Raw genomic sequence first — 25,528 nt, forward strand, 5'->3', positions numbered from 1 at the left:
ACAGGCCTGGGGTAAAAATAGTTTTAATTTGTATTAAATCCTTTAGATTTCGTGGTCCGATTGACCAAATAACTCCTTTCAATTAATTAATCTTTATATAAGGTATTGGTTGATATAAAAATTCAGTGTCACGAGCGCGATTCGAACCCACGACCTTCGGCTAAATACGCCGCTGTTCTACCACTTGAGCTATCTATCGTGACTTCGAATCCCGCTTGTGACACTAACTTTTTAATCTCAACTAATACCTTACATAAAGATTAATTAATTGAAATATATTATTTGGTCATACGGGCCACGAAAACTAGTGAATTTAAAAATAAATATATGGAGAATACGTGCAACGCAATATATTGTAAGTGTTGTAAGACTATATAGCGTTTAGATTTTTGGGTAAGAAAACAAAAAATAACTGTTTTAAGTCGTGTGATTGGCAAAATGTAAGTATGGGTTTTCACCCAATATCTAATTATTGATTATAGAATATTTCAATATCTGATTACTTCTCGATATACCTTCTTAAATGTCTGTTTTTTATATTCTATCTAGAAATTACGTTCATGAAGTTTTTTAAGTTTTATTATTTAGATGATAAAGACCCAAGTATAGATTTCATTGACTTAACAGGGTAATTTTTGTGAAATGCCTGTTCTAAAATTGGATAGTTTAATTGTAGGAAACGAAGGTTTCCGAATATACTCCACATTCCTTGTGTAAGTATTCAATTAAAGGATACATGTGAATCATTCCGATGGGAGAATATTACAACAGATACCAGCGGTAATCCGTATCATGTCAATGTTTGGGAAGAGAGTCGCGGTCATTACGATGGGAAACAATTGCAATTAGCGGCAATGGGCCTTCACTGAGGCAACTCCTGAGAAATTAGAGTGAGGAGAAGATCGCGGCCGGCTGCGTAATCCGACGATTAGGGAGGATCTTTTGCAATCGAGGCAGAGGGGATGGATCTTCAGCGGAAATTAATTATTTCGGCCGATCTCTGGTGTCGGCAGATCGCCCCTCTTCGTCCCACCCCTTCCAACCGAGTATATAGTCCTACCGGGGGACTTTCCAGCTCGCAGATTCTCGTTTCCACCTCGGACATGGCACACGTCAAGGTAAATAGTGTGGAAAACATTTCTTTTACATTTTATCTGTTTCGTTTTGACTTTATGTGCATCGGCTTTAACCCCGGACTGAATCAACACGATGTGGGATTAAACGATCGACATCGCTTTAGAGCTTACGAGTGAATGATCCATGGTTGAACACCTCTTTTGATTAGACACGCTACCAAACACATTTTCCATTTACCCCTTAAAGTATGAGCTTGTTACATTTCAATACGAACATGGAAAACAAAGTTCTACAAGTCTTCCAACGCATGTTTTTTTTTTTTTTTTTTTTTGTTAACGACAAAAACTTCATCTGATGTCATCTCATCATCCTTTTTTCCTCCAGAAATATTTAATATATATATTTAATAAATTTAAACATTTGTTTGTGTCTAAAGTTTTAAGGTGAACTTTTCTATGCAAGTAATTTAATCAAAAAAGCAAAATTTCTGTTTCCATCTTTGCCAGTCGCAGAAACTATTTTCACTTGTCAACCTGAATTTTCGTAAAATGGTCTTTGTGGTTAAAAGGTTTAAAGTTTAAGTAATGTACTTTCGGTACTGTCTTAATTAGGCTGAAAAGTAACCTAAGCACGCAAACATACATACACTCGGTCACGTCGTCCTAACCAAAAATACTTCGATCCGCCTCTTCTCCAAGAGAGGAAAATACGGATTTTTTAATTTTAGTTTATTTCTTCATCGTAAATCTGTTATTAGAAATTTTCGTTTTTCGATAACAATCAGCTAATCACTGGCTTCTGTACATAATATGGATATTATGCGCGTGTGAGGTTTATATAAAAAAAATCTATACTTAAAAAACTATCGTAAGTGTAGTTGGAACATACATATAAAAGATGTGAATTAGTTGAATAAATCAATTAGTCTTTTTAGACAGAAAAATACCAAGAATGAAGGTTTAGGATTATTTTCACAGATAGTAAAGTTAATTCCTTCATTGGAGTTTTGTTTGTTTATATTTACAAGATAACCATAATCGCATGCCAACGATCACTGAAAATCAATAGAAATCATATATTATTCTGCAGTTGAATTTATACGAAAACATTGGTGCAAAAAAAAATTCATTCCATCAATATTTCTTGTTTAAGTATTATCTCTGCAGGCCGTGAGCTTTTCAGATAAATCTTTCGTTTATCGATCATTGTCCTACAATAAATTATGCTTCCCATGCTTCTAATTAAAAAAAAAACAAATGTGAAATTCATCAAGCTGGACGAGGAAATTAAATCAGGGCCTTTATATTGTTTTTACGTAAAAAAACTACATAAGGATGTATTTAGTCAGTTATGCTAATTACAGGCATAAGTGTAATGGTACGTTTCGCTCTCAAGATACTCGTAACGTAACTGTTTCATAAACAAAAAAATGCATTCTATTTAGAAAACGTTCGTTAAGGGTGTTCTTTTAATTTCTTTATTACTTGCAATCCGCTGGTGCTATAGTTTCTACTGCTGTCTTTGCCCTTAAATTTTTTGTTGTAAAAAAAAAAAATATACGTATATANATATATATATATATTTTTTTTTATTTTTTTTTTGTGTGAGGAAAGTGTACAATTTATGTGAATATTTTATATTGATTGAACATAGTATTTGAATAGGCATTGAACTATCTCATATGCTAATCATAATTAGTTCTTAAACTAATTTTGTACAGAATTGAACATCGTGTGTTCATGCTTGATTCTTAAACAAACATTTTCGCTAAATTTGCTGACCAACTTTTGAACTTCCATTAGTCCAGTCAAATTTTGTGCACATCGTTCTTTTTTATGAAATAACCTCCTACACTATATTATTTGTATTTGTGCAGACAATAAAAATTCTTTATAATTTGTTATAATAAGATAAATTACTAAATAAATAATGAAGTTATTACAAGTTATGATTAAATAGACAATAATTTTAAAAAAACATTTAATCCATCAAACTACAAAAACTCAATTACACTTCCGTATTAAAATTAAAATAATGTTTTAAATAATAAATATTTTTTACACATGTACAAAATTGGTCAAATAATTGTATTTCCATGACAATTTAACATTAATATTTTATGATATTCAATTCAATTGTTGATTAATTAATTGATCTAAATTAGTTAATCAAGGAGTATTGTACGTAAAGTGGTATTAACTGTCTAGACCGAATGACGAGAATAATAATGAGCTAAGATCCACGGGTTCATGGATCAATCAATCGTAATCAATTTAGTTAGGTTTGCATGTATGTTGCACATATTACAAATTTTCGCACGTAAATATGAAGTATTTTAGGGGTTACACTTAATAAATATAAAACAAAAATTAAAGCTGTTCAATTTTAACAGAGAGAAATTTGAAATTTGGAAATGTGGCATCTCCAGAAAAAATTCTTATTTTCTCATTGTACCTCTCTGTCTCCCCCCACTCACTCTATCACTCTCTCTCTCTCTCTCTCTCTCTATCTCTATCTATCTATCTATCTATCTATCTATCTATCTATCTATTTATCTATCTATCTCTCTTTTCTCTATCTCACTTTGTCTTTCTATCTCTCACTTTCTTTCTCTATCTCTCTGCCTGTCTCTCCCCCCCTCTCTCACTCTCTCTCTCTCTCTCTCTCATATATACTATCTCTCTCACTCACTCTTTTTCTTGCTCTCTTTCTATATCTCCTTCATCTTTCTGCTTTGCTTTTACAAATTATGTATTTATTGCTGTTTCTGTTATCTCCTTCACTCTTATAAAAAATTCATTTATTGTTACATTTCTATCACTTTTATTAATAATTCTTTCTAAAATTATCTATTTATTTGTCGGAGTGGCAGTCTGAACATCTTTTATTCCCACTCTATATACTTCTCTCTGTCCCTCTATCTCTATCTATCTGTCTTTATATGTATCTCATTCGGCGTTTAACAAAAAATATATTATTAAAAATCAGCAATCTAGTTCTAAACGCATATTATTCCATCTGGTATATGTGTATATATTATGTTTTCAACGTTTGCAATATGGGTCTGGTTGTCATAATTAACAGGTAGTTAATTATGGAACCAGTTAAATTTTTTGAACAGTTTTAAGCATATCTTCATGTAATTGATACCAGTTTTAATATTATAATAGTATACATAACGTCAAGCGGACCACGAAAACTAGTAAAGTATAAATAACATTAAAAAAAAGAAATAGATATTTGACGAATTTCAAAGTATGTCAACTACTATCAGTTTGTTTGTCAAGCTTTGGAAGGACATATTCCCTTCATCAGGATATTGATGATTTCTAATGATTTACACGGTTAAAAATATAAACATATTTTCTCACAATATTAAAAATTATGGTTGAAGCAAAACATTTTCAAAGTTCTGATAAAATAAATGTATCTTTCAGAAAGGCTGATGAAGGAATTGATTGTTTTTCTTTCTTTCAAATGTTCTTTATCCCTGATTCTTTGAATACCAAGTTGCAAATTTAACTAAACAATTTAATAATATATTAGGTGAAATTCATGTTTTACACTGAGCTGTTACAAAAACAACTAGTGCAAATTGTTGTCTTCCAGATGCTGTACCTCCCTCAACTGAAAACCCTAGAAAAACAAAGTTCACCGTTTGCGTTAATGTTCATCAGTCGCATGCATATTGTAAATCGCATTCTGATTACCGATTATAATGAATTTATGCGGATATGGAAATTTCATTAGGATCGATATGCCCCGGCAGTACTGGAATTGTTGAAATTGCCTGGCATTTCAACCGGACCAAGCCATATCAGGAGAGCTGCTTGACGGAAAATTGCGACTATTCCTGTTTATCGTAGCCGCCAACTGTAACAACAGAGATGATAGTGTTTTCCTGATAATTTTTTTTTGTTTATAACTCAAACTAGAGAAAGGAAATATTTGAAAAAATACTTTCTCTTATACGCACAAATAATTTTTAAAATATTTAAAATATTTTTTTAACTCTGCCTTTCTCAAAACAATAACCGTTATGAAACGAAAATAAAAATTTCTTATCAATATTAAATGGATAATGCACTTCGTAGATATTTACCAAGAAGCACCATAAGGTTTAATTTTATGAATATTTGGAGACTCGCTCTGGTGTGACGTAGGTTTTAGAAAAATTTTTCTTTATCGTGTCAACGTTTCGATCTTTATTGAGATCATCTTCAGGGCCTGGGATTTATAAACATTGTTTAAATGTTACAAATACATGTTGGATGTGAAAAAATGAATTTATACAATGCTAGAAAATTTAGATTAAAAAACAGGAATTAATACAATGCTAGAAAATTTTAGATTAAAACAAATGGAATTTATATAATGCTAGAAAACTTTAGATAAAAAAATGAGTTTATACAATGCTAGACAATTTTAAATAAAAAAAGAGTTTATACAATGCTAGAAAATTTTAAATTAAAAAAATGAAATTCATTACATTGTAAAATTTAAACAATGTTTATAAATCCTAGGCCCTGAAGATGATCTCAATAAAGATCGAAACGTTGGCACAATAAAGAAAATGTTTTTCTAAAACCTACGTCAAACCAGACCGCATCTCACGATCTCCGAATAATAAATGATTAAAGTCAAGTACTTTATGTCATACAGAAGTCCGAAAACGTTTGGGTTATTATGTATACAGTTGAAAAATTTTAAACTACAAACAAAAGTAATAGTAAAATGTTATTTTTAAAAAGATCAGTCTGATTTCTTGAAGAGGAAAGTTTATCTACGTCCCTTCGGTCCTTTTGTTTGTTGACCTTCGCGTTAACAAGGTAACGTGTAAATAATAAAGTATAAAGGAAAACCCGCATAGGCCGGTAAAAATTGCACTCTTTCATTAATACAAATTACGAATGTTTCATTGATATCAGGCAATTATCTAAACAAAACTACATTCAAAATATTGAACTTCGGTGTCTGGGTGAAGAGAAGTTAATTTCAATCACGTTAAGGTTCAATCATTGACGAATATAATTTCTTCTTGGTATAATACGGGGGGGGGGGATTAAATAAGTCCGTCAATAAAAATGTCAGTTGTAAACAAATTAATCAACAATACGTGAACAATTTTTTCCACTACATATTATATAATTTTGTAACTACTCCCATAACATTTTCTGCCGTTAACCTGTGCGATGTGTTTTCTGAAGTCCACCAGTAAGTGAATTTTTTTATAGTTAATAAGGAGCACATCTCAGTATGATGACAAGATGGTAAAAAAACTACCAAAATGTGATTAGCCAATGCCGGTCAAATGAATTAATCTCTCCAATCGAATGCAGTCCGAACTAAAGTTAACGGTTTGGTTGGGCAAAAGAAGCTCAAAATTAACCACCTTCTTCCCATGCCTCAAAATTTACGACATTACATTCATGAGCTGTAATCCGGATTTTGGAGTTGAGGACGGTGGGTCACTGTGTTTTCATCAAGATATTTCTCTCTGAACATTGTTTTAAAATCCCCATTTTTCATTCCCGGTAATCACTAATTTTAAAAATCGTCGTTTGAATTGTGTTTTATAAAAGAATTGCAAATGAAGATGATATTTTTAAATTACTAAATTAATTGCCGTGACAAAGAAAAAAAATGAAAGAGTTGAGAAGCAATTTTGTTACTTTTCCACAATATTCTTTAATAAGTCCATTATATTTCGTGGTCCGATTGACCAAGTAATTTCTTTCAATTAATTAATCTTTATTTAAGGCATTGGTTGAAATGAAAAATGGCAAAAAAGGAGGGAAAATACGAAAGGTAGGTTGAGATGAGAAGTTGGTGTCCGAGTGGATCAAAATCACAATAGCTCAAGTGTAGAGCAGCGGCGTATTTAGCCGAAGATCGTGGGTTCGAATCCCGCTCGTGACACTAACCTTTTCTTATCAACAAATACCTTAAATAAAGATTGATTAATTGAAAGAATATTCTTTATGAAGATTCAAATCGAAAATATGAATAATCGACTGTAATCGTAGCAAATGAAAAAGATCTTAATATCTTACATTTTTCATTGTTTTTCTTTATTTTACCTTTTTCTTTTTATAATGTATGAACCTACTACTAGGAACTACATATCGGTGCCGTTTGTTCTTTATGGTCTACGGGGTTTTGAACCCACTCAGCTTGGTTGTTTTCTGATAATTTTGAATTTCCTCTCCTTGTTGTTTTCATCTGTGAGGCGCGTGTCAGCATTTTGCCATATTCTGTTGTGTATTTGGGTTAAACAAAGTGTGAGGCATACAAGAGAACTTAGCAAAAAAATTGACTCATCTTTAAGACAAATACAGCTAGGATAGGAAATACAATAAGGTTAACTGTTTTCACTTAAAACAAAATATAAAAGTGTATTGTCTAATACCATAGTAGCTTTAATTTTTTTTTTAACTAAACAAAATTTTAGTCGACCAGAAAAGAAGTGGCTAAAATGTACAGGAATATCTAATGCGTGCAACATTTACACATAAATAAACTATTACCAAGTCAAAACAAATATTTATTTGTTACATAATATGTTTGATGAAAATAAAAATGATTTGGGAGTAACTTCACTTGTCGACAATGTAATTTTAAGCTTTTCTAAATTTGCAAATTATTTGCATTATTTACAACTTATACCATTTTTAGCCATTGAAAATAGACAATGTAATAATAATGAAGTTCATATTATACAAATAATAATGTAGTTAATGCCACCAGGAATGTTTCTCATTGTCATTTTCTTTTTTGGTGTATCCGACAGCAGAGATGCAACGTTAGAGATACAAAAATTATCTAATAAATAAATCACAGGGCGTTCTGCTTTCCATAATAATTCCGTCACGTATTCCGACCGCTAATTACACGAAATTTGGATTATTAAAATTCCCGACACGATTTTACTCATTAACTCAAAAGTTATTTACCCAGTCGCCCGGATATAATATAGGTTCCGTTCCTAGCGGGCGACAATTACGCAACACTCCTAATGCCATGTTTTTATGCTTCCATGTAATAACGAGAAATTGATTCTGCACCAATTCGGAATCCGCTCCGCTTTTTCCCTATTTCGCCGTCCCTTAAACCCGAAAGTAACGAAATCTAGAACTATTTAAGCAGCGCATGGTCGAGATAGCGGCTGGAGGTAACGTGCTGCCCGCTGGGAAAGTCAATTCCGGACAAGCTTTCATATTTGCATACTGGAATATTCAGCTTCGGTGCATCCGGCTTTTGGGGTCACCAAGTCGTTCTCGCGGTTTAATTTGTAAATTCTGCAAATTTACAAACAAATTGTATTGTTACATTATTCTATCAAAAATGGGCCCCACAGCAAAAAATATTTTTTTTTCCAATTCCATCATTTTGCACTCTCAACACGACACGCAAGAATGGCACAATTACACAGAAAACAAACACTTTGTGCCCTGGATTCTCAATAAAGATCGAAACGTTAGCACGATAAAGAAAATGTGTTTTTCCAAAACCTACGTCACACCAGACCGCATCTCATGATTTCTGAATAATCATTGTGAGGAATGTAACCCCTGTTGTATTTCATTTGGAATGTATCGTACATTTGGCGGGTGATAGAACTCGTTCTTTCTACTAAGCTAAACTCTTAAATTTATCATACTTGAAACCATAAGTTTTAATATGGTAAGTATATACATTTATATTTGCTAACAATGGCAATAATTAATTAGATACTGTAGGATCCCTTTAAAGTTTGACGAAGGAGCTGATGGTTCATTTTATTTCATTCAAATTAGCTATTTTTTATTTTTAATATACAGTTATACTTATATATACTTATAAGGGTATCGACAACAAGAAGATAAACTCATAAATTATCATATTTCACTGTGTGGTCATCGGGGTGAGGAAGCAACGCGAATTATATTCAAGCCTACGTTAACAAAAATTATTCGCTTTTAATTATATTTATGACCTTCAGATTGTTAATATAAACTATTGGGTTGTAAAATAGATCCATGGCGTTTTTCAATAATTCATTTTAGCCTTTTGATTTGAAAAAACTTTTACAGCAGATTAATTATGTTCTTTCAATCGTCAGTTTTGTTCGAGATTTATAAGTTTTAAAAGTTGTTTTAAGTTTAAAAAGGAGGAAAACAAAGTGCATTTTTGATTACTGCAAAAGGGAAAATAGCAAAATTTGTAATGTGTTTGGTGAGGACATTCTAGGAGAAAGCACATTCGGTAAGAGGTTTGCTCTGTACACGAGCTAAAATTTTGATTTGGAAGACCCAAATAGGTCGTGTTTCGACCATTCATGGTGACCATACAGCTTCTGTAACAAATAACCCAAGCTCAACACAATACATCAGACAGAAACTTAACATGCATTTGAACAAATCTGAGGGTAGCTGGATCTGTATGTCATGAGACGAGGCTATTTCTTGACACACAAAAAGATGAAGTGATGAACAAGGCCTAGATCAAACGTTTGTGTGTAAAATCATGGACGGACACAAAACACTAGGATGATTTGAAATAATCAGTAAATACCCAACTTCTCGATCTATTGTAAGCCAAAGACTCGATCAATTCAGAAACGCTTTTGAACAATTGAGTTGTCAATCAAAGTTGAGCAAACACAATTAACGATCAAAACGAAGAGAACTAAATTATCAAAATAGATTACGTAACCCTTTTTGATCCCTTTAAACCCAGAAGAGTGTTCTCTATTCATCTTAAATTCACGGATGTAATAATTTAAAGCTCTTCTTTTTTCCATTGTTTTGTTGTTACATAAATAAATTAAAAAAGTAGAAACGTTTTAAGGTCATTGACATCAAGTTTAAACAATTTTTTCTCTACATTTTTAAAAAAAATTCTTGATCTCAGGGTAGATTAATTTTCACATTGTTATTGTATGACAGGTATTAAATAAAGTGGTGTAATTATTTAATTCATCAAACTTGAAGTACGAACCTATTTGTAAGCTCATTTTACCTATCTATATGTATTATCTCTTGAGAGATGCGTGTTTAAAATAACATATAGTATATTTTCACATTTACGAAGAAAATTACGAGTGCAGCGCGAGGAGTTGAACCGGGTCTCTATTCAGAAAAACAAAACGAAAACTAATACTTCGGCAACAATTGCCAATCTCTGACTGGCATACAGTAGTTTAACAATTTGACTTTATGTACATAACAAAAACAGGCTTGAGAAATATATTATGTTTTCAGATTTTACTTTTGGGAGCTTTAATGGCATCCGCGGCCGCCGATTACAGCGGAGGTGTCGGAACGACATACGGCGTGCCATCAGGAGGTGGTGATTTCGGTGGAGGATATCCTAGCTATTCTTCGGGTGGCGATTTCGGCCATGGGGGAGGCGGCAGCTACAGCTCCGGAGGTGGCGGAGGAGGCTACGGAGGTGGCCACCACGAAGAACACCATGAGGTAGTTATTTTTCATTTAACATGCTTTTGTCAAAACGGCTTAATTTGGAATACGTCTAGTGTAGTAAGAAAACGTCTAAAAATGTGTGGCCAGTCTAAATATTTGTTTCTAAAATTTAAATGTAACTGCTTTAGCAAAATAGATAATAGATAAGAAGAAAAAAGGTGTTGAGAGTGAGAGTGATAGAGAGAGAGAAAGAGAGAGAGTGAGAGTGATAGAGAAAGAGAGAGTGAGAGAGAGAGTGAGAGTGATAGAGAGAGAGAAAGATAGAGAGTGAGAGTGATAGAGAGAGAGAGAGAGAGAGAGAGAGAGAGAGAGAGAGAGAGAGAGAGAATAAGCTCTGACATCTTTTTTTTCGGTAGCATGTAACGATTAGACAGGGAATACACACAAAATTGACCGGAAGAGTGGAGAAAGTACACATTAGAAGTACTCCAATGATACTAAATTGTTTTCTGGTTAATTAATACTCGTGTCAATATCACTTCTCTTATCACTGCGTACAAGATTTCGAGGTCATCGTCTCTTCAGTCGCGAGAAGGATTGGAGGGTATTTGATGCCAGATTTTGAATGTGCTGATTTCGTTGAGAGGGTTTTGTTATTTTTTTCAATAATGGTAGTGGATCTCATCTTGAACGAAAGAAATATTTAATTCTGTATGTGTAATTTCGTTCTATAAATAAAATGGACCATCAGGGATTTTTTTTTTTGTAAAATTAAGGATTTGACAGTTTGGAAGTGGCGGTTGTTGGATTGTTTGACTGAACCTCACAATTCCGGTCAGTAAGTCCATATAGGCTTATCTATCATGCTGTGAAACAACCGCTTATTTTTGAGAAGTAAATTAGTACGTGACTTGCAAAATACCTGTATGTTATAACTTCTTGACGTTTCAGTCGTGTGTAAGCTCGTCCACTTCAAGACTTTCTCGATGTACGGAACGTAGTCCGCAGTTAGGACAGTAATATTATTTATACGAGAGGATAGACGTTTTTTAGAGTGAAGGCTAGTGTGGCTGGAATTGTCTGTGTTAATTTTATTCTTTTTTCACACCAAAATTCTAGTAGGGCGAAGTGTTGGAAGTTTCAAGTGGAAATGACAGGGTCATAGGACTATAGCGAATTATTGGTGTATCGTCAGCAAATATGAGTGTGGTGAGGATGTAATGGTATGCCAGCTGTGTACACCTGGTATAGTGCGGAACTAGAACGCTACCCTGAGGAACCCCAGCATGTACGGGAAAATATTTAAACAGAGACTTACCATCAATGATTCTGAAAAATCGGTACTTGAGGTATCTGTGCAGTACGAGATTATGCAAGAAGGATACCTTTGAACGTGCACAGCAAGCCCCGTGCTAAACGTGATCAAAAGCAGGGCTTACGTCAAGAATGATTCCCGAACAATACTGCCCTACCTCAAGACGAGAAAAAATAATGTCTACCACACGATGGCATTGTTGCATGGTTGAGTGACAGTTACGAAAACCAAATTGATGTTGGGGACTATATTTTGACAATTTAGGATTGGAAGAAGTTTTTTCGATAGTATTTCAAAAAATTACCCAAAACAGGCCTACATGAAGTTGTACAATATGTTGGATTTTTGGTTTAAGAAGATAGGGATATAGGAATGTTTTCAAGCTAAAAGGAAGTAGGTTATACGAATAATAGAATTAAATAGGTATGTAATGAGTACGATGGGGGATATTTTTTAAACATAAAATTTCTTTAATAAAACATTTAGCAGTTAAACTAGCTATTCTTCAATTCTTTATTTTTTAATATAGTAAGCCCCACTTGTAAGCATCTGTGCATGTTCTTCGAATATCTCACTTGATTAATATGTCCATTTGATATTTATTTAGAAATCGTGAGATGCGGTCTGGTGTGATGTAGGTTTCAGAAAAACATTTTCTTTATCGTGACAACGTTTCGATCTTTATTGAGATCATCTTCAGGGCTCAAAGTGTTTGTCTTCTGTGTAATTTTGCCATTCTTGCGTGTCGTGTCGAGAGTGCCCGCTGGCAAGACTGGCACACTTACACAGAAGACAAACACTTTGAGCCCTGAAGATGATCTCAATAAAGATCGAAACGTTGGCACAATAAAGAAAATGTTTTTCTGAAACCTACATCACACCAGACCGCATATCACAATTTCTAAATAAATATCGATTAACGGTCACTAATCACTACACATTTTTATTTGAATTCAGTAGGTATCAGTATAATAGACGGATTCACGCAAATCATACGAACTGACAACTCCATGACCGGCTTAATCAAACATGGCGTTTCAATAATGAAAGGAAACCCATGATATCAAAAGATTATCAACCCAACTTCGTGTATTTGGTGGGGAGGGGGGTAAAGTCATGCGACCGAACTACTAAACAAAGCGCACCAGGTAGTAGTAAAAAAGCCATTGTGCTTAAAAAGGACCGCCCTTTCAAAGCATAAAATTTTCATGGCTCCCGGGATTGAATTATTTTTTACGGTGCATTTTTATAGGGGGACTTCATCGTCAATGATCTCGCTCAGGTCCGAAATGAGTCGGGCTATTGTTATTTTAACACTCTTGTATTAATAATTCTTTTTAAAAAAATCATTTCCCTTAGAAATTGTTTATCAAAGGTTTTTATTTATTAAAATTTGATTTTAATAATAGTATTTTAAATTTTAATTATGCTTTTGCTAACCATATATGACATTTTAACTGTGGACTTCAGGACCACTGGTGGAGTTTATTTTTATTTTTTACAGGGCTTCAATTTCCTTCCACTTTGTCCCATCTAATTCAGTCGTATCAAGTCAAACTAGTGTCAAAGAGGACCTGCATAATAAACTCCATTTTAATGAAGCCGTACAATAATGAACGGAATCATTATGAACACTTTGAAGTATAAAATGCAAATTCAATTTACCTCGAGCCCGTTATAATGCAAAGGCAAATATGAACTGAGAGACGGTGGAAAAACTTCCCTCTCGTGCATCTGATCTTTCCTCGAATAAATATAAATAACATAACAGCATGAAATTAATTAGTTTGAAATTTAAAAAGATTAATGGGGGTAAACTATCACGAATTAAAGTCGTTTGGCTAAACTTGACCCTCCTTTGATTAAAGTAAATTTAAACGCATGTACATCATAAAATAACAGGCAAAACAAAGGGAAGGGGAAAAAACAGAATATTGGAGAAGGGAAAAGAGATAAATAAACAAATATATATTTGTAAAGTTTGAATATCAGAAAAATATATTCAAAAGACAGTAGTATACAAATTATTATTAATCCATTTACGTTTTCGTGGTAAATTGACAAAGTTACTTCTTTCAATCAATTAATTATTCTTTCTAAGGTCTTGGTTGAGATAAAAAAAAGTCAGTGTCACGAGCTGGATTCGAACCCACCACCTTCTGCTAAACACGCCGCTACTTTACCATTTGATTGGCCTCTCACGGTGAAATCCTGCTCGTGACACTGACTTTTTTATCTCAACCAAGACCTTAGAAAGAATAATTAATTGATTGAAAGAAGTAACTTGATCAATTGACCACGAAAACGTAAATGGATTTATAATAATTTATATACTATCTTTTATCTCAACCAAGACCTTAGAAAGAAAAATTAATTGATTGAAAGAAAGAAACTATTAGTTTATTTGAATTGTTGGGATTTCGCTGTTAATAGTTTTTAATGAATTTTCTGAAACTGTTGATTATTAGCGGTTATAATTATGTTATTAATCGTTCATCCAGACTTATCTGGATTGAAACGTGGTTTCTGGCCTCCGTTAACTATTTGAAGGATTTCTATTGTCGGTCGTAAATTCAGGGAGCTGTAGCTTCTAATCTTGGCGGGCACTGATTTGAGAAATGCATTTCGCCCGGTAACGGGCCTAAATAAAATTAATTATGCTATTACTCAGTTGACGGATACATTTTAATTGCCGGCAGTCCCTGTTAATTGAAATTTGCGCGCGGACGCAAAAACCCGGACAACACGAATGAAGAAAAATGCCAGAGAAAAACGTCACGTAGCGTAGTGCGATTTTAATCAAAACGACAATATTTACGTTCCTTGTTAATGACAACTGCAAAATTTACAAAATATCATCTAAATTATGTTTATTATTATCAAAATTTTCACCTAACGAAACCTCTAGAAGACTAATATCAATTTTCCAAGCTGAGATCGAAACAATATATGTAAGTTATTGCTCCAGAAATATTTAAAAAACAATTAAAATGTGGATAGATTTACATATTCTCAGACAGAAAATCAGCGTTGAATATTTGATCATTTTCACGTTTCTCTCTTCCACTTTCAACTCAAAGTTGGTCTTGGGCGAATATAACTCTAATTATCCAGGGAAAAAACCAAATAACTCTAATGTGCCAGTAGTCTAGGGGATTAAAAGAAAAACAAGTTAACTAAACAGATTACCACACACACACAACAACATACAAACACACACACACACACACACACACACATTGGACCAGAGTTCACGATCGATACGTCCAAAATATGCTACTAGACTAACTAAACAAATTAATGGATAAAGGAATGATTACATGCTTTAACTTTCCAGGTGCAAAACAATCAAACGCTCTCTTTCTCTTACTCACTCTCTCTCTCTCTCTCTCTCCCTCTCGTTCGCGATCTAAACTGGCTAGATTTTTTAAACCGAGTGTAGCTCAGTCGCTCTTTTTTTCTCTTCCTTCGTCTTTCTCTCTCGCCCTTTCTCTCTCTCCCCCTAGCCCTCTCTCTCACTCCCTCTCCCTCTAACCCTCACTCTCTCTCTTTCTCTCTCTCTCAATCTTTCTCTCTTTCGCGATCTAAACTTGCTAGATTTTTTAAGCCGATATTCATTTCTTTCTCTCTCTCTTTCTCTTTCTCGTTATTTCGTTCTTTATTTATCTATCTGATTGTCGCTCAGTCTCTCTTTTTCTTTCTCTTTCATCGTCTTTCTCTCTCTCTCTCTCTCCTCCTCTCTCTCGCTCTCACCCCTTCTCTCTCTCACTCCCTCCCTCCCTCACTCTCTTCTGTTCAAATGATTACCTCTTTACCAAACGCGCGTATCGCTGCATTATTTTTAATATGTAAAAAAAATAAGAAAGTTTATTTTCCGATTTGATTTACAGTATTGTTCGTATTATCTCAAATAAAATTATACGAAATGAAAGAATTTATATATTTTTCTCGTGAAATGGATGAGTAGAAGTGAGTTAAGAAGGTAGGCTTGCATTAGTGTAAAGTGTTACTTAAAACTTAGATAAGTGCCTATGAAAATTTCATGAACAACCTGTTTCACCTTTCACTAAGGAAGAAAGTACCACACTTTTTTCTTTTTTGGAACGAGGGTGCATCGATATTAATAAAATAGCGCGTCCGTTAACCGGGGCACGAGCGGATTAGCGCGTAACATAAAATCAACCGGCCAATTACACTTTCTCCGTTGTTAAATAAATTAATCGGACGGCCGGGCAGTGTTACGTAGGGTGACCGGTTGCGTACACGGCCGTTGTAGGTAACGAGAGGAAAATTACAGAGTCGTACAGATGGCTCTTTGATGGTCAATGTTCCATTGGCTAAGCCATTTCACTCTCTTCCTGTCCAGCCACGGGCCCGTTTCCGCTATAATAATGCGGCAAAACTATTGTATGCAAAATTGTATTAATGCTTTGTTTTCTGTCTATTTCTTTTTTTTTCTTTTTGTCTTTCTCCATTGTTATCAGACAAACCTGATAAGCTTTTATGCTGAGATATTTTCCCCTTGGTCTGTAGTCATCAGGTAACGGTGTCCATTGTGTTCCTTGAAATTTGATAATTGAAACAATGATCTGGCCATTTATTCGTTATTACGGGGTGGGTCTTTTGTTTAACAAGAGGAAAACCGTGACGTTAATTTTGACAGTTGATGGAAGTGACCAGATTAGTAATTATTTTTGTTTTGATGTCCTGATCAAGGGGATACATTGTGAAATATCGGCGAGGAAAGTGATTTATATTTTTTTAATAGGTCTTTTAATATAACATTAAAATTATAAAATAAATACAATGTAGAAATAAATTTATCATAAAAATTTGCAATTAAATAACTATCAAAATAAATTAATCTTTATTAAACCAAATTATTTTAAAACAGCGAGCATAATTTTATAAACTTTTCTTAATAGAAATTACTTATCGTATTATTTACACCACACATTTACTTGCATTGACCTGGTCCGCCAGTGATCGCTGTATATTTTTGTGAAACTACAAACAGAAAGAAAGCATTAAATAGCTTCAATTATATAAATTTAAAGCAGATATTTTACATGATCATTTAATTTAGCTTCATTATTTGTATTGTTGGTTATTGAGCATATACTGTAGGATGGAATGTTACTTTTTAAAAATACGTTTTCGACATGACACGAGTCCTCTTCAGTGTTAATTTACAATGTTACATGCATGGTTGGGACAGACAATTATAAATTAACACTGAAGAGGACTCATGTCATGAGGTGGAAAACCTTTTGTTAAAAAAATAAAATTCCATGCTACAGTATATGTTCAATAACATACAAAAAAAAATGAAGTTTTAAAATTAAATAGCAAAAAAGTTAATTACTACAAAAAATATAAATTTACTTTAGTGTTAGTATCAAGCAAAAATGTATTAAATAGAAATTCATACATAAAAATTAGCTTGCCAATTTTGTTTTATGTTTTCATCAGATGGGTTTTTCTTGCATTTGTCTAAACAGGTAATACAGATCATGTATCTTATATGATAAATTGTTGATTCTGATCATCTTAATACTTATAAAAATATCTTGTTTTGTTGCAATTTTTTATGAAGGTCAAGTAAATATGGTAGATAAATACTTATCGCATAAAAAAATTTTAATTACTCATAAAGCAACATTTTCTATTTATTAAACCATACGAACTAGGAGAAATTTCTTCAAATAATACATAAATATTCATGCAGATCATATTAATTAAAGAGGCTGCTAAATAAATTTAAAATACTAAGTTAACTTTCATAGATCGTCGCATAATATATTCAACATAATTTTTCTAATAAACCTGACCTACCTTCTTTTGCTTGACGTTTCCATGTTTTTTGATAATGAAGATACACGCTGTAAATTTTCCTATCCTTAGTGGTGCTTAAAATGTATTTCGTTCCCACAGAAAAAAATGATGCAACTGGTTTCGTAGAGTCATTTAAAAAGCTCCAGTTACGCTGAAAGATGCGGCCCTGTACATCAGTGGAACAGTTGTGACATACGTGTTTAGGATTCTGTTCAGTCATGCACGACATGCGAAATCGCTGAGGAGCCATCAGACATAAAGGAGGGCTCTGACATTTTAGTAATCTCTATTATTTACCAGTTCCGTTTTATTCGAACGTACAATGCAGGAAACGGTAAAGCCTAATTATTTTTTATCGATGCATGTTCGGTTTTTTTACACAACGCATGGTTAAAATATGGGTCTGGGTGAAAAAAATCTAATGAATTTAATGCGTAAATGCGTAATTTAAATCTATTTTCCTTGTTTCTGCCTACTTGAGCCCTTATTTGCACGAAAATCTATTGAAAATTGCAAAACTACAATGATAAATAAGAAAAATAATTTTGATAAATGTAGTACATATGCAATATCGTTTGAATTGTGCAATGTATGATCTGATTAAGAATTTTTGGTGTCCATTTATTTTCACTCCATAAAACTGATACCTCTGTTTACCTGTTTCTGTTTTCTTAGTCCTGCTTGTTTTATTTTTGACAGATTTTGATACTAATATACTAAATTAAAGAAGGTCTATACGCCTGTAATTATATTAAAAGTTACGTGAAAAGGTAATTAAATTCATTGGATTTAAAGATAAATATTCAGTCGCTGCCGATCACTGAAAATATATAAACAATTAACACTACCCAAACCATGAACCATCGTTCCAAACTCTTTTCAAATTAAAAAGAAAAATAACAAAAACTATAGAAGTTAAAATAGTAGGCTTCTGTAGGGTCTTACGCACCTTGACCAATATGTTTTGTGTGCAATATGCATTATTGTTTGGAGCTATTCGTTATGCTTTTATAGTTTGATCTTAAGGATTACCTCGTGTGTACTTCAGGCCTGAGATGTTTTTCTTCGGGAGTATGAATCTAATCATGAATGTGCATTCAACCAATAGAGGACATGTTCCGTAGTTTCTTGTTTTTTATGGCAATTTATGTACTGACTTGTTTCTGCTACTCCGACTTTATACATAAGTCTCAGGGCGTCTGCAGTGTCCAGTCAGCAGTTAATAATCCCATTTTAGTGATAAGTGGTTCTAGATTTAGTAGTTCTACTGTTAGTTTTTTTGATAGTTCTTTAATGAACTGACTGAACAGATTATTTGAAGATCGTGAGATGCGGTCTGGTCTGACGTAGTTTTAGAAAAATATTTTCTTTATCCTGCCAACGTTTCGATCTTTATTGAGATCATCTTCAGGGCTTAAAGTGTTTGTTTTCTGTGTAGATGTGTCAATCTTCTCTGTCGTGTTGAGAGTGCCCAATGGAATGTTGGTGATAGGAAGTTTCAGATTTCTGGAGAAATGTTAGTTTTTGTTAGTTTTAGAAACCAATTGTAATATAAGGTGTTTGTTTCTTGATTGAGGTTAAGTTTTTTGGTGTGTTTGTTTTTAATTTGATACGCATCTTTTTGATGTTTGAAGAATTTTTTTAAAGTGTCTGTAGATATATTGGCGGCACTGAGTCTTAATTGGTGCAATTTTTGTGTTAATGTCTTAATGTTTTTAATGCTGGTAGTGATTTCTATTTTTAAAATGTTTCTTTTGAAATGTATTGTGGCCTTATGTATGTCGTTAATTCTGGTGTGTGGTTGTGTCAGTGTGGCATTTGTAAAGTTAAAGTTGTTTTTGATATGAGTAGGAAATACCTGCATTTCAACAAAAAGTTCTCTGATTGATAGATTGATGTAATAGCATACGTTCACACGTATGCAGATTTGAGCTTGTATGAATCAGTAGTGTCAAATTCTCAACAATACAGCCAAGATAATCTGGAGTTCGTGGGCACCCTCAACACGACAGCCAAGAATGACTCATCTACACGGAAAACAAACACTTTGAGCCCTGAAGATGATCTCAATAAAGATCGAAACGTTGGCACGACAAAGAAAATGGTTTTCCAAAACCTACGTCACACCAGATATCTCACGATCTCCAAATAATCATTAAGTAACGGTAACTAAACGCCACACATTTCTAAATGAACAGAATCAAACCTGCGTAGGTTAGGTAGGCCACGATGATCGTACATACGGAATAGAGCCTCTCGAATGCAACTGAACATTTTGATGCAACAAACTTTTTTTGAAAATTTATAATTGACAATTTATTCCCATTCTTTAAAACATATTTTTTAAGTAGATGATGGGATTTCGTCTGCGAGTTGGTGAACTCACGTTGAACCGGCACATGGGCTCTACTGGGTCTGTCTTCACTTTTTTTTGAGTTATTAAAACGCGTTCGGCATTGCGCCATCTTCAGTGAAAAACTGTCAGTCATTTTGTTGACAAAAGTGCCCGTGTGCCGGTTCAATATATTTTTTTAAGTTATTTAAAAGGCTAAATTGTAATGCATTAGTGATTCATTTTAACGTATAAAACAGGCACCATTGCCATAAATTTAATTAACGGTTGAAAAACAAAATTAGCTTTATTTGATTAATTAAAGACTGGCGTTTATCCTTTTTTTGCAGACAGTTAGTTGGGACGACAAACTCTTCAAACAATTTTATTTAAATTATCCACAGTGGATTTTTTCCTTTTTTGCTGTTTACCCAATAACAAAGGAAGAGGGGTTTCGTTTTTCTCTCCAATAAAAGGCGTAGGTGTCGGGAAACATTGATACCGCTTTACAAACAGAACGTGAGAATTTTAACAGGCCTCGTGTTCACAACGGTTTATTTACAGGGCGCTTTACAAACGCGAGGATCGAGAGAAAAATTCGAACAACATCGTGACAGGAGCTGAAACAAAAATAGGCAGATCCTGTAGTCGGGAGTTTTTGCACCCGGCATACTAATGCAAGTTAAACTCCTTAACTCCCCGCTTAAGAGGCTTGTTTGTCGCAAGTTTCCAAATATTTTCCTATTCTCTTCAAGACGTTAAATAAACAGCGTGCGTGCGCTGGAGGCCACGTAGGTTCTCAGTCCTTAACGGCATACAAATAGGAGACTTGTTACGCCCCGTACTGCTTAATTATGTTTGTGTCGTTTTGTTGATGTTGTGTATTTGCGCGTGCTGATTCACGCTCTTCACCACGGTGTATCTTAATTAATATAACAAAATCAAGTAAGTCGTCAAACTGTTCTGTTAATTTGGACCTGCCGACTCACAAAACAGTGGGTTCGTCACATATGCAATTTCGTTAATTGTACTGACAACTGATGAACATGAGATGAAAAATAATTATGAAAAGGCTCAGTAAACAGCTTTTCATAGTGTAGTGGTTTCTCTAAACATTGTCACTCTATATTTAAATCGCAAATATTTTCCTGGTCCGACAAGTTCACTGGATGTCCAAATATTGTCGCACGTACTAGTCCATTTTTAAAAATATTGGTTATGCACATACTATGAATTACCCATCCCGCGAAGCACGAGCTGTCAACTTTTAGGATCAATTTCAACCCCAACACATTTAGCTTTAAAATCAAGACACCCACTCACTCATTCCAAAATACATTCTTGCCAACTTCCATACTATTCAATCAAGTTGGGTGGTGAAGTACTCGATTTCCTCCATCGTCCTTTAAACATTGTTAAAAGATGGTCGATGGAGTATTAAATTAATTTAATTTTCAATTTTAAAAAATTCAACCATCGCTCACACTAAAAATTCAGGCTAATAAATACATCTACACGGAATATACTCAAAACAACATATCTATCAGTGCCACACTTAATAAAACAGCATTGTCTTGTTCAAGTACAAATCTCATATCAGGTGTTTTTCTTACACTCTCTGTGTTAGGAACCAAAGTTTGACACCCTTCAATTAAATGGAACAAATAAAGTAACATGTCTCTACATAAACATTCTCCTAAAATTAACTGTCCGTGTGTAAACTTCGCATGGCCTTCTTAATCGGTTGAAAGATGAACCCTGTTCAATGATTCAGACCTCCGTGGGCCTCCCATCGGCCGTGTTCATGCGACGGAAGACCTTCTTCTCTAATCCGACCCACTGACGCTGCCAATTAATTTTGATCATTTTTTAATGTATTTTTAACGCCTGCAAGCCGCGTTATCACCTACGGATGCTTTACCGGAACAATAGAAAAACATAATCTGCCAAAGATTAAGGTGCAAAGAGTCACATGGTGATCATAATTGGTATATGATTCAATTACAATTATTAGCTCGAACTATTCGTTAAACTTAAGCCGTTTTATCAGATCTTAAAACTTTGTTAAGAGCCTGCCGAGTATATCTTTCAGGTCTTGCAATTTTTGATTTGCCTTTCTCAGATTTGACTCTCTTAAGAATCTCAGCCTTCATGTGTCCTCAAATCAACAAAGTTCATGTTCTGTTGTTTCATTTTCTTCCTGTTAGCAGTGTTGTTTATGCAATTCCGAGTTTATCCATATCCGTCAGGAGTTTGTAATAGCCCTGTCAGCTGTTAATGTATTCTGGCACGTCTTATTTTAGTAGTTCTGACATTAGTTACAGTGATTGTCTCATTAATGAGGGTTTTAACATGGCTCTGTCATAGAATATCCGAATACGTATCTCATTGAACCTAGGATTAATTCTTAACCGATCGTCTGATGGATCTACGTTTTTAGGCTTCTAGGCAATTGACTCACCAAAAGTACCGGCAAACATGCTAAAACGCTGACACACTAACCCACCCCTCACGACCATATAAAAGACATGTGACTTCATAAAAATCGCAAGGCACACTGAAAATTGGGAAAATTTTGAAACGCTTCTGACAAAGCAACCAAGAAAGATAGGTAGGTCAAAATGGTCGCTACTGACTAAATTACTTAATACAAGATTTCTAACTTATTCATTGTGATTATCGTTAAAACAAATTTAAAATGTTCAAATACTTCGATTTGCATATTTTATTTTTCATTCAATATTTATCCGTTAAAGAATATTAAATTTTTAAGTGGCTTTTTCTATTTCCAGCACTATAACTGAAACCGAAGTAATAGAAAAGTTTGTCTCATGCCGAGAGAATCGGGTGAAAGCTTTAATTGCTTTTATTGTAAATTTAATTGATCCACTGTTCTACAGTTTAGATGTTATATAATTCAAGGGTTAAAAGGAAAATTGCTGACGACACAAATCTCCAGATACACTTGGAAATTTTTATCATGCAACAGGTAGTTTTCATATAAAATTGGCACATTCCTTAATAGTTAAAAAATAGCCTGGGATAATTGTAAAATATGCAGTATTCCTAGTACATAAAAGTTTGGCCTTCGTCATCGCAGCCGCACTAGAAAATTGTGTAATGAAGTACGCCTCGAGTAGAAATGACTCTTCACAAACCCTATTAAGCTTTCTATCATAAATTTTAGGAGTTTACAACTTCCTGTTCCTGTAGCAAGTCCAGAGCGGAACAAATTCTCAAGTACCATCCAAATTTACGCGTTTTACGTACAAAGGATTGTTTTTCTTGCAGACTTCGGTACGGCGGATTTGTCGTGGAAACATCTATAGCATAAAGTTGGAGCTAAATTTTGTTTCTTTATTGACTTAAATTGTTTCCGGTTTAATAATAATTTTAAATAGTGAATTAAAAAGCTAATTTGTATCATAAAGTTTCACAGTGTAGAAGTTCCTGTAGAAAAACAACATTTACAAAAAAAAAATAACAACATAAAAGCAGACTTTAAAAAAATGATATAAGGTTGGGGAGTGATATAGAATCGTGACAATCCTTCCTCCAATGCGACCTAAGTAAATCTATTGTAGAACCTCTATAAAAGCAGACATGGCAGCAAGTCAAACAATGCTCAATATTACAACTAAAAATGTACGATTGATAATAACAAACTTCCCATGTCAACGGAGAAAATAGGTTGGACAGACAGTAAGAAAAATAAAAGATTGATTGTGTGACTAACATCAAAAATCCGCGAGTCTAGACGGACCCGCATGAAAGTGCTGGTTCAATATCCATCTATTTCTATCTTATTTTCAATTACTCGCACACTTTCTTTTAATTTACTCTCTCGCTCTCTCTTTTCTTTCCCTCTCGCTCTTTTTTTCTCTCTCTCTCTCCCTTCTCTCTCTCCTCTCTCTCTTTCTTCTCTCTCTCTAACTCTCTATCTTATACTTATTTTTTAATCTACCATCCTTTCACTATCTACCTATTCATCTCCCTTTATTTTTAGTATTCTTTTGATATCCGACAATTTTCTTTTGCCATCATAATCTTTCACTATTTAACTAACTAGATTATCTACCTTTCTATCTAAATATCTTGATATCTTTTTAAATTTACCCAATTGAAATTATTTATGCCGAAAAATATTTTTTCAATATTTGACTAATTTTTTTGTAATTATAACGGATGTTTTTTATTATCTTTTATTCGCCATTTCCAAAACGTTCTGTCTATTATTCCCTCCTTTTTCCTACTCTGTCACTTGGAGGGTACACAGCTGTTGATGTATACAATTTTTCAATCTTTTTCACAAATTCTCTGCTTCTATTGTTAAACTGTTTTTTTAAACAAATTAATTTGATCGGTGTTAGTTCCTAGCAGTACTTATTTATTGTGGGAGGTTATGGCCGACAAACAGCTGAGGGCATCGCTGGCCTCTGCGTATTTTCCTTCTTCTTCTGGTCTTTCATGCTGTTTTGTTTTAAACTGCAGTCACTTGAACGTCTAGATCTCTCCCCCGAAGTACTCCATATTCCTCGGTGCGGTATTGAACCCAGTCCATTTTCGCTAATTACTTACTTTTATTCTCCAGATGTCGGGCACTCTCTCCAGAGTACTCGATATTCTTCGAGGCGTGGTTAAACATTCCCTTTCTTTCACGCTAATAAATTACATTCATTCCAATAAATTAAATACACAACTCTCGATTAAGAATATTTTTAGGTTTATGTAGAAAATTGGTCTATTATTTTAAAAACGTTTTCTTCTGGACAATCATAAGTTCTAATTTTATTTATACGATTTGTTGCAGGCTAAACCATACGAATTTGGCTACTCAGTGAAAGACCATCACCACGGAACCGATTTCGGCCAGCAGGAGTCGAGCGATGGCCACAATGTCAAAGGACAATACAGAGTCGTGCTTCCCGACGGTAGGACGCAAATCGTGACATACCACGCAGACTGGAAGACCGGTTTTCACGCAGACGTTAAATACGAAGGCGAGGCTCATTACCCGGAACCCACCGGACATGGACACGGACATGGCGGAGGAGGCGGTGGAAACGGAGGCGGATACCAGTACCCAGATCCACATGAATTCACCCAAGCAGATTTCGGACACTCCACCGGCGGCTACAAGAGATGAGACTTACAAACTTACGAACGGACAACGACCTCGCGACCTTATATTGTAATTGTTAATATATAAATTATGTTTATTTTCTAAAACTTCTCATTATTTATTTCCTTTTTATTTTTATTTGAAATCAATATTAGAAAAACAACCCTCTTATAAATTATTATAAATATGTGTAACAAAACACGTTTGAAATGAGACTTAAAAAGCAAGTTTAAATAAGTTATATTTATGGGTAAATGTGTAACAAATTGCTAGATGTCTATATTTACAATTTGTTTAACGCAAACCTCATTAATCATAGTAAATATCGGAAACCCCTTATTTTTGGAATAAATAGCACAAACTACCCTAGCTTATTCTGGGGTCTGCTAACTGTTTGGTCAATATTTTTTAAAATTTGGACTAGTTTCAAAATGTTATTTATT

General features: G+C 33.9%; 1 protein-coding gene across 1 annotated transcript; it reads left to right on the plus strand.

Annotated features, from left to right (window-relative positions):
• The first annotated feature begins 987 nt into the window (after positions 1 to 987).
• Positions 988 to 25,192, plus strand: LOC106666843 (pro-resilin-like). Its single transcript, XM_014394324.2, has 3 exons — positions 988 to 1,118; positions 10,320 to 10,535; positions 24,774 to 25,192. The coding sequence occupies exons 1-3, from the start codon at positions 1,104 to 1,106 to the stop codon at positions 25,107 to 25,109; spliced, it is 567 nt and encodes a 188-aa protein (XP_014249810.1). The 5' UTR covers positions 988 to 1,103; the 3' UTR covers positions 25,110 to 25,192.
• Positions 25,193 to 25,528: the final 336 nt, after the last annotated feature.

The sequence above is a fragment of the Cimex lectularius genome, unplaced genomic scaffold (genome assembly GCF_000648675.2).
Source record: "Cimex lectularius strain Harlan isolate CLEC.00 unplaced genomic scaffold, Clec_2.1 scaffold404, whole genome shotgun sequence".
NCBI lineage: Eukaryota > Metazoa > Arthropoda > Insecta > Hemiptera > Cimicidae > Cimex > Cimex lectularius.

Coding starts and splice junctions, on each gene's coding strand:
- LOC106666843 (XM_014394324.2), top strand. Junction 10,536..24,773: donor ACCACGAAGAACACCATGAG/GTAGTTATTTTT, acceptor GATTTGTTGCAG/GCTAAACCATACGAATTTGG.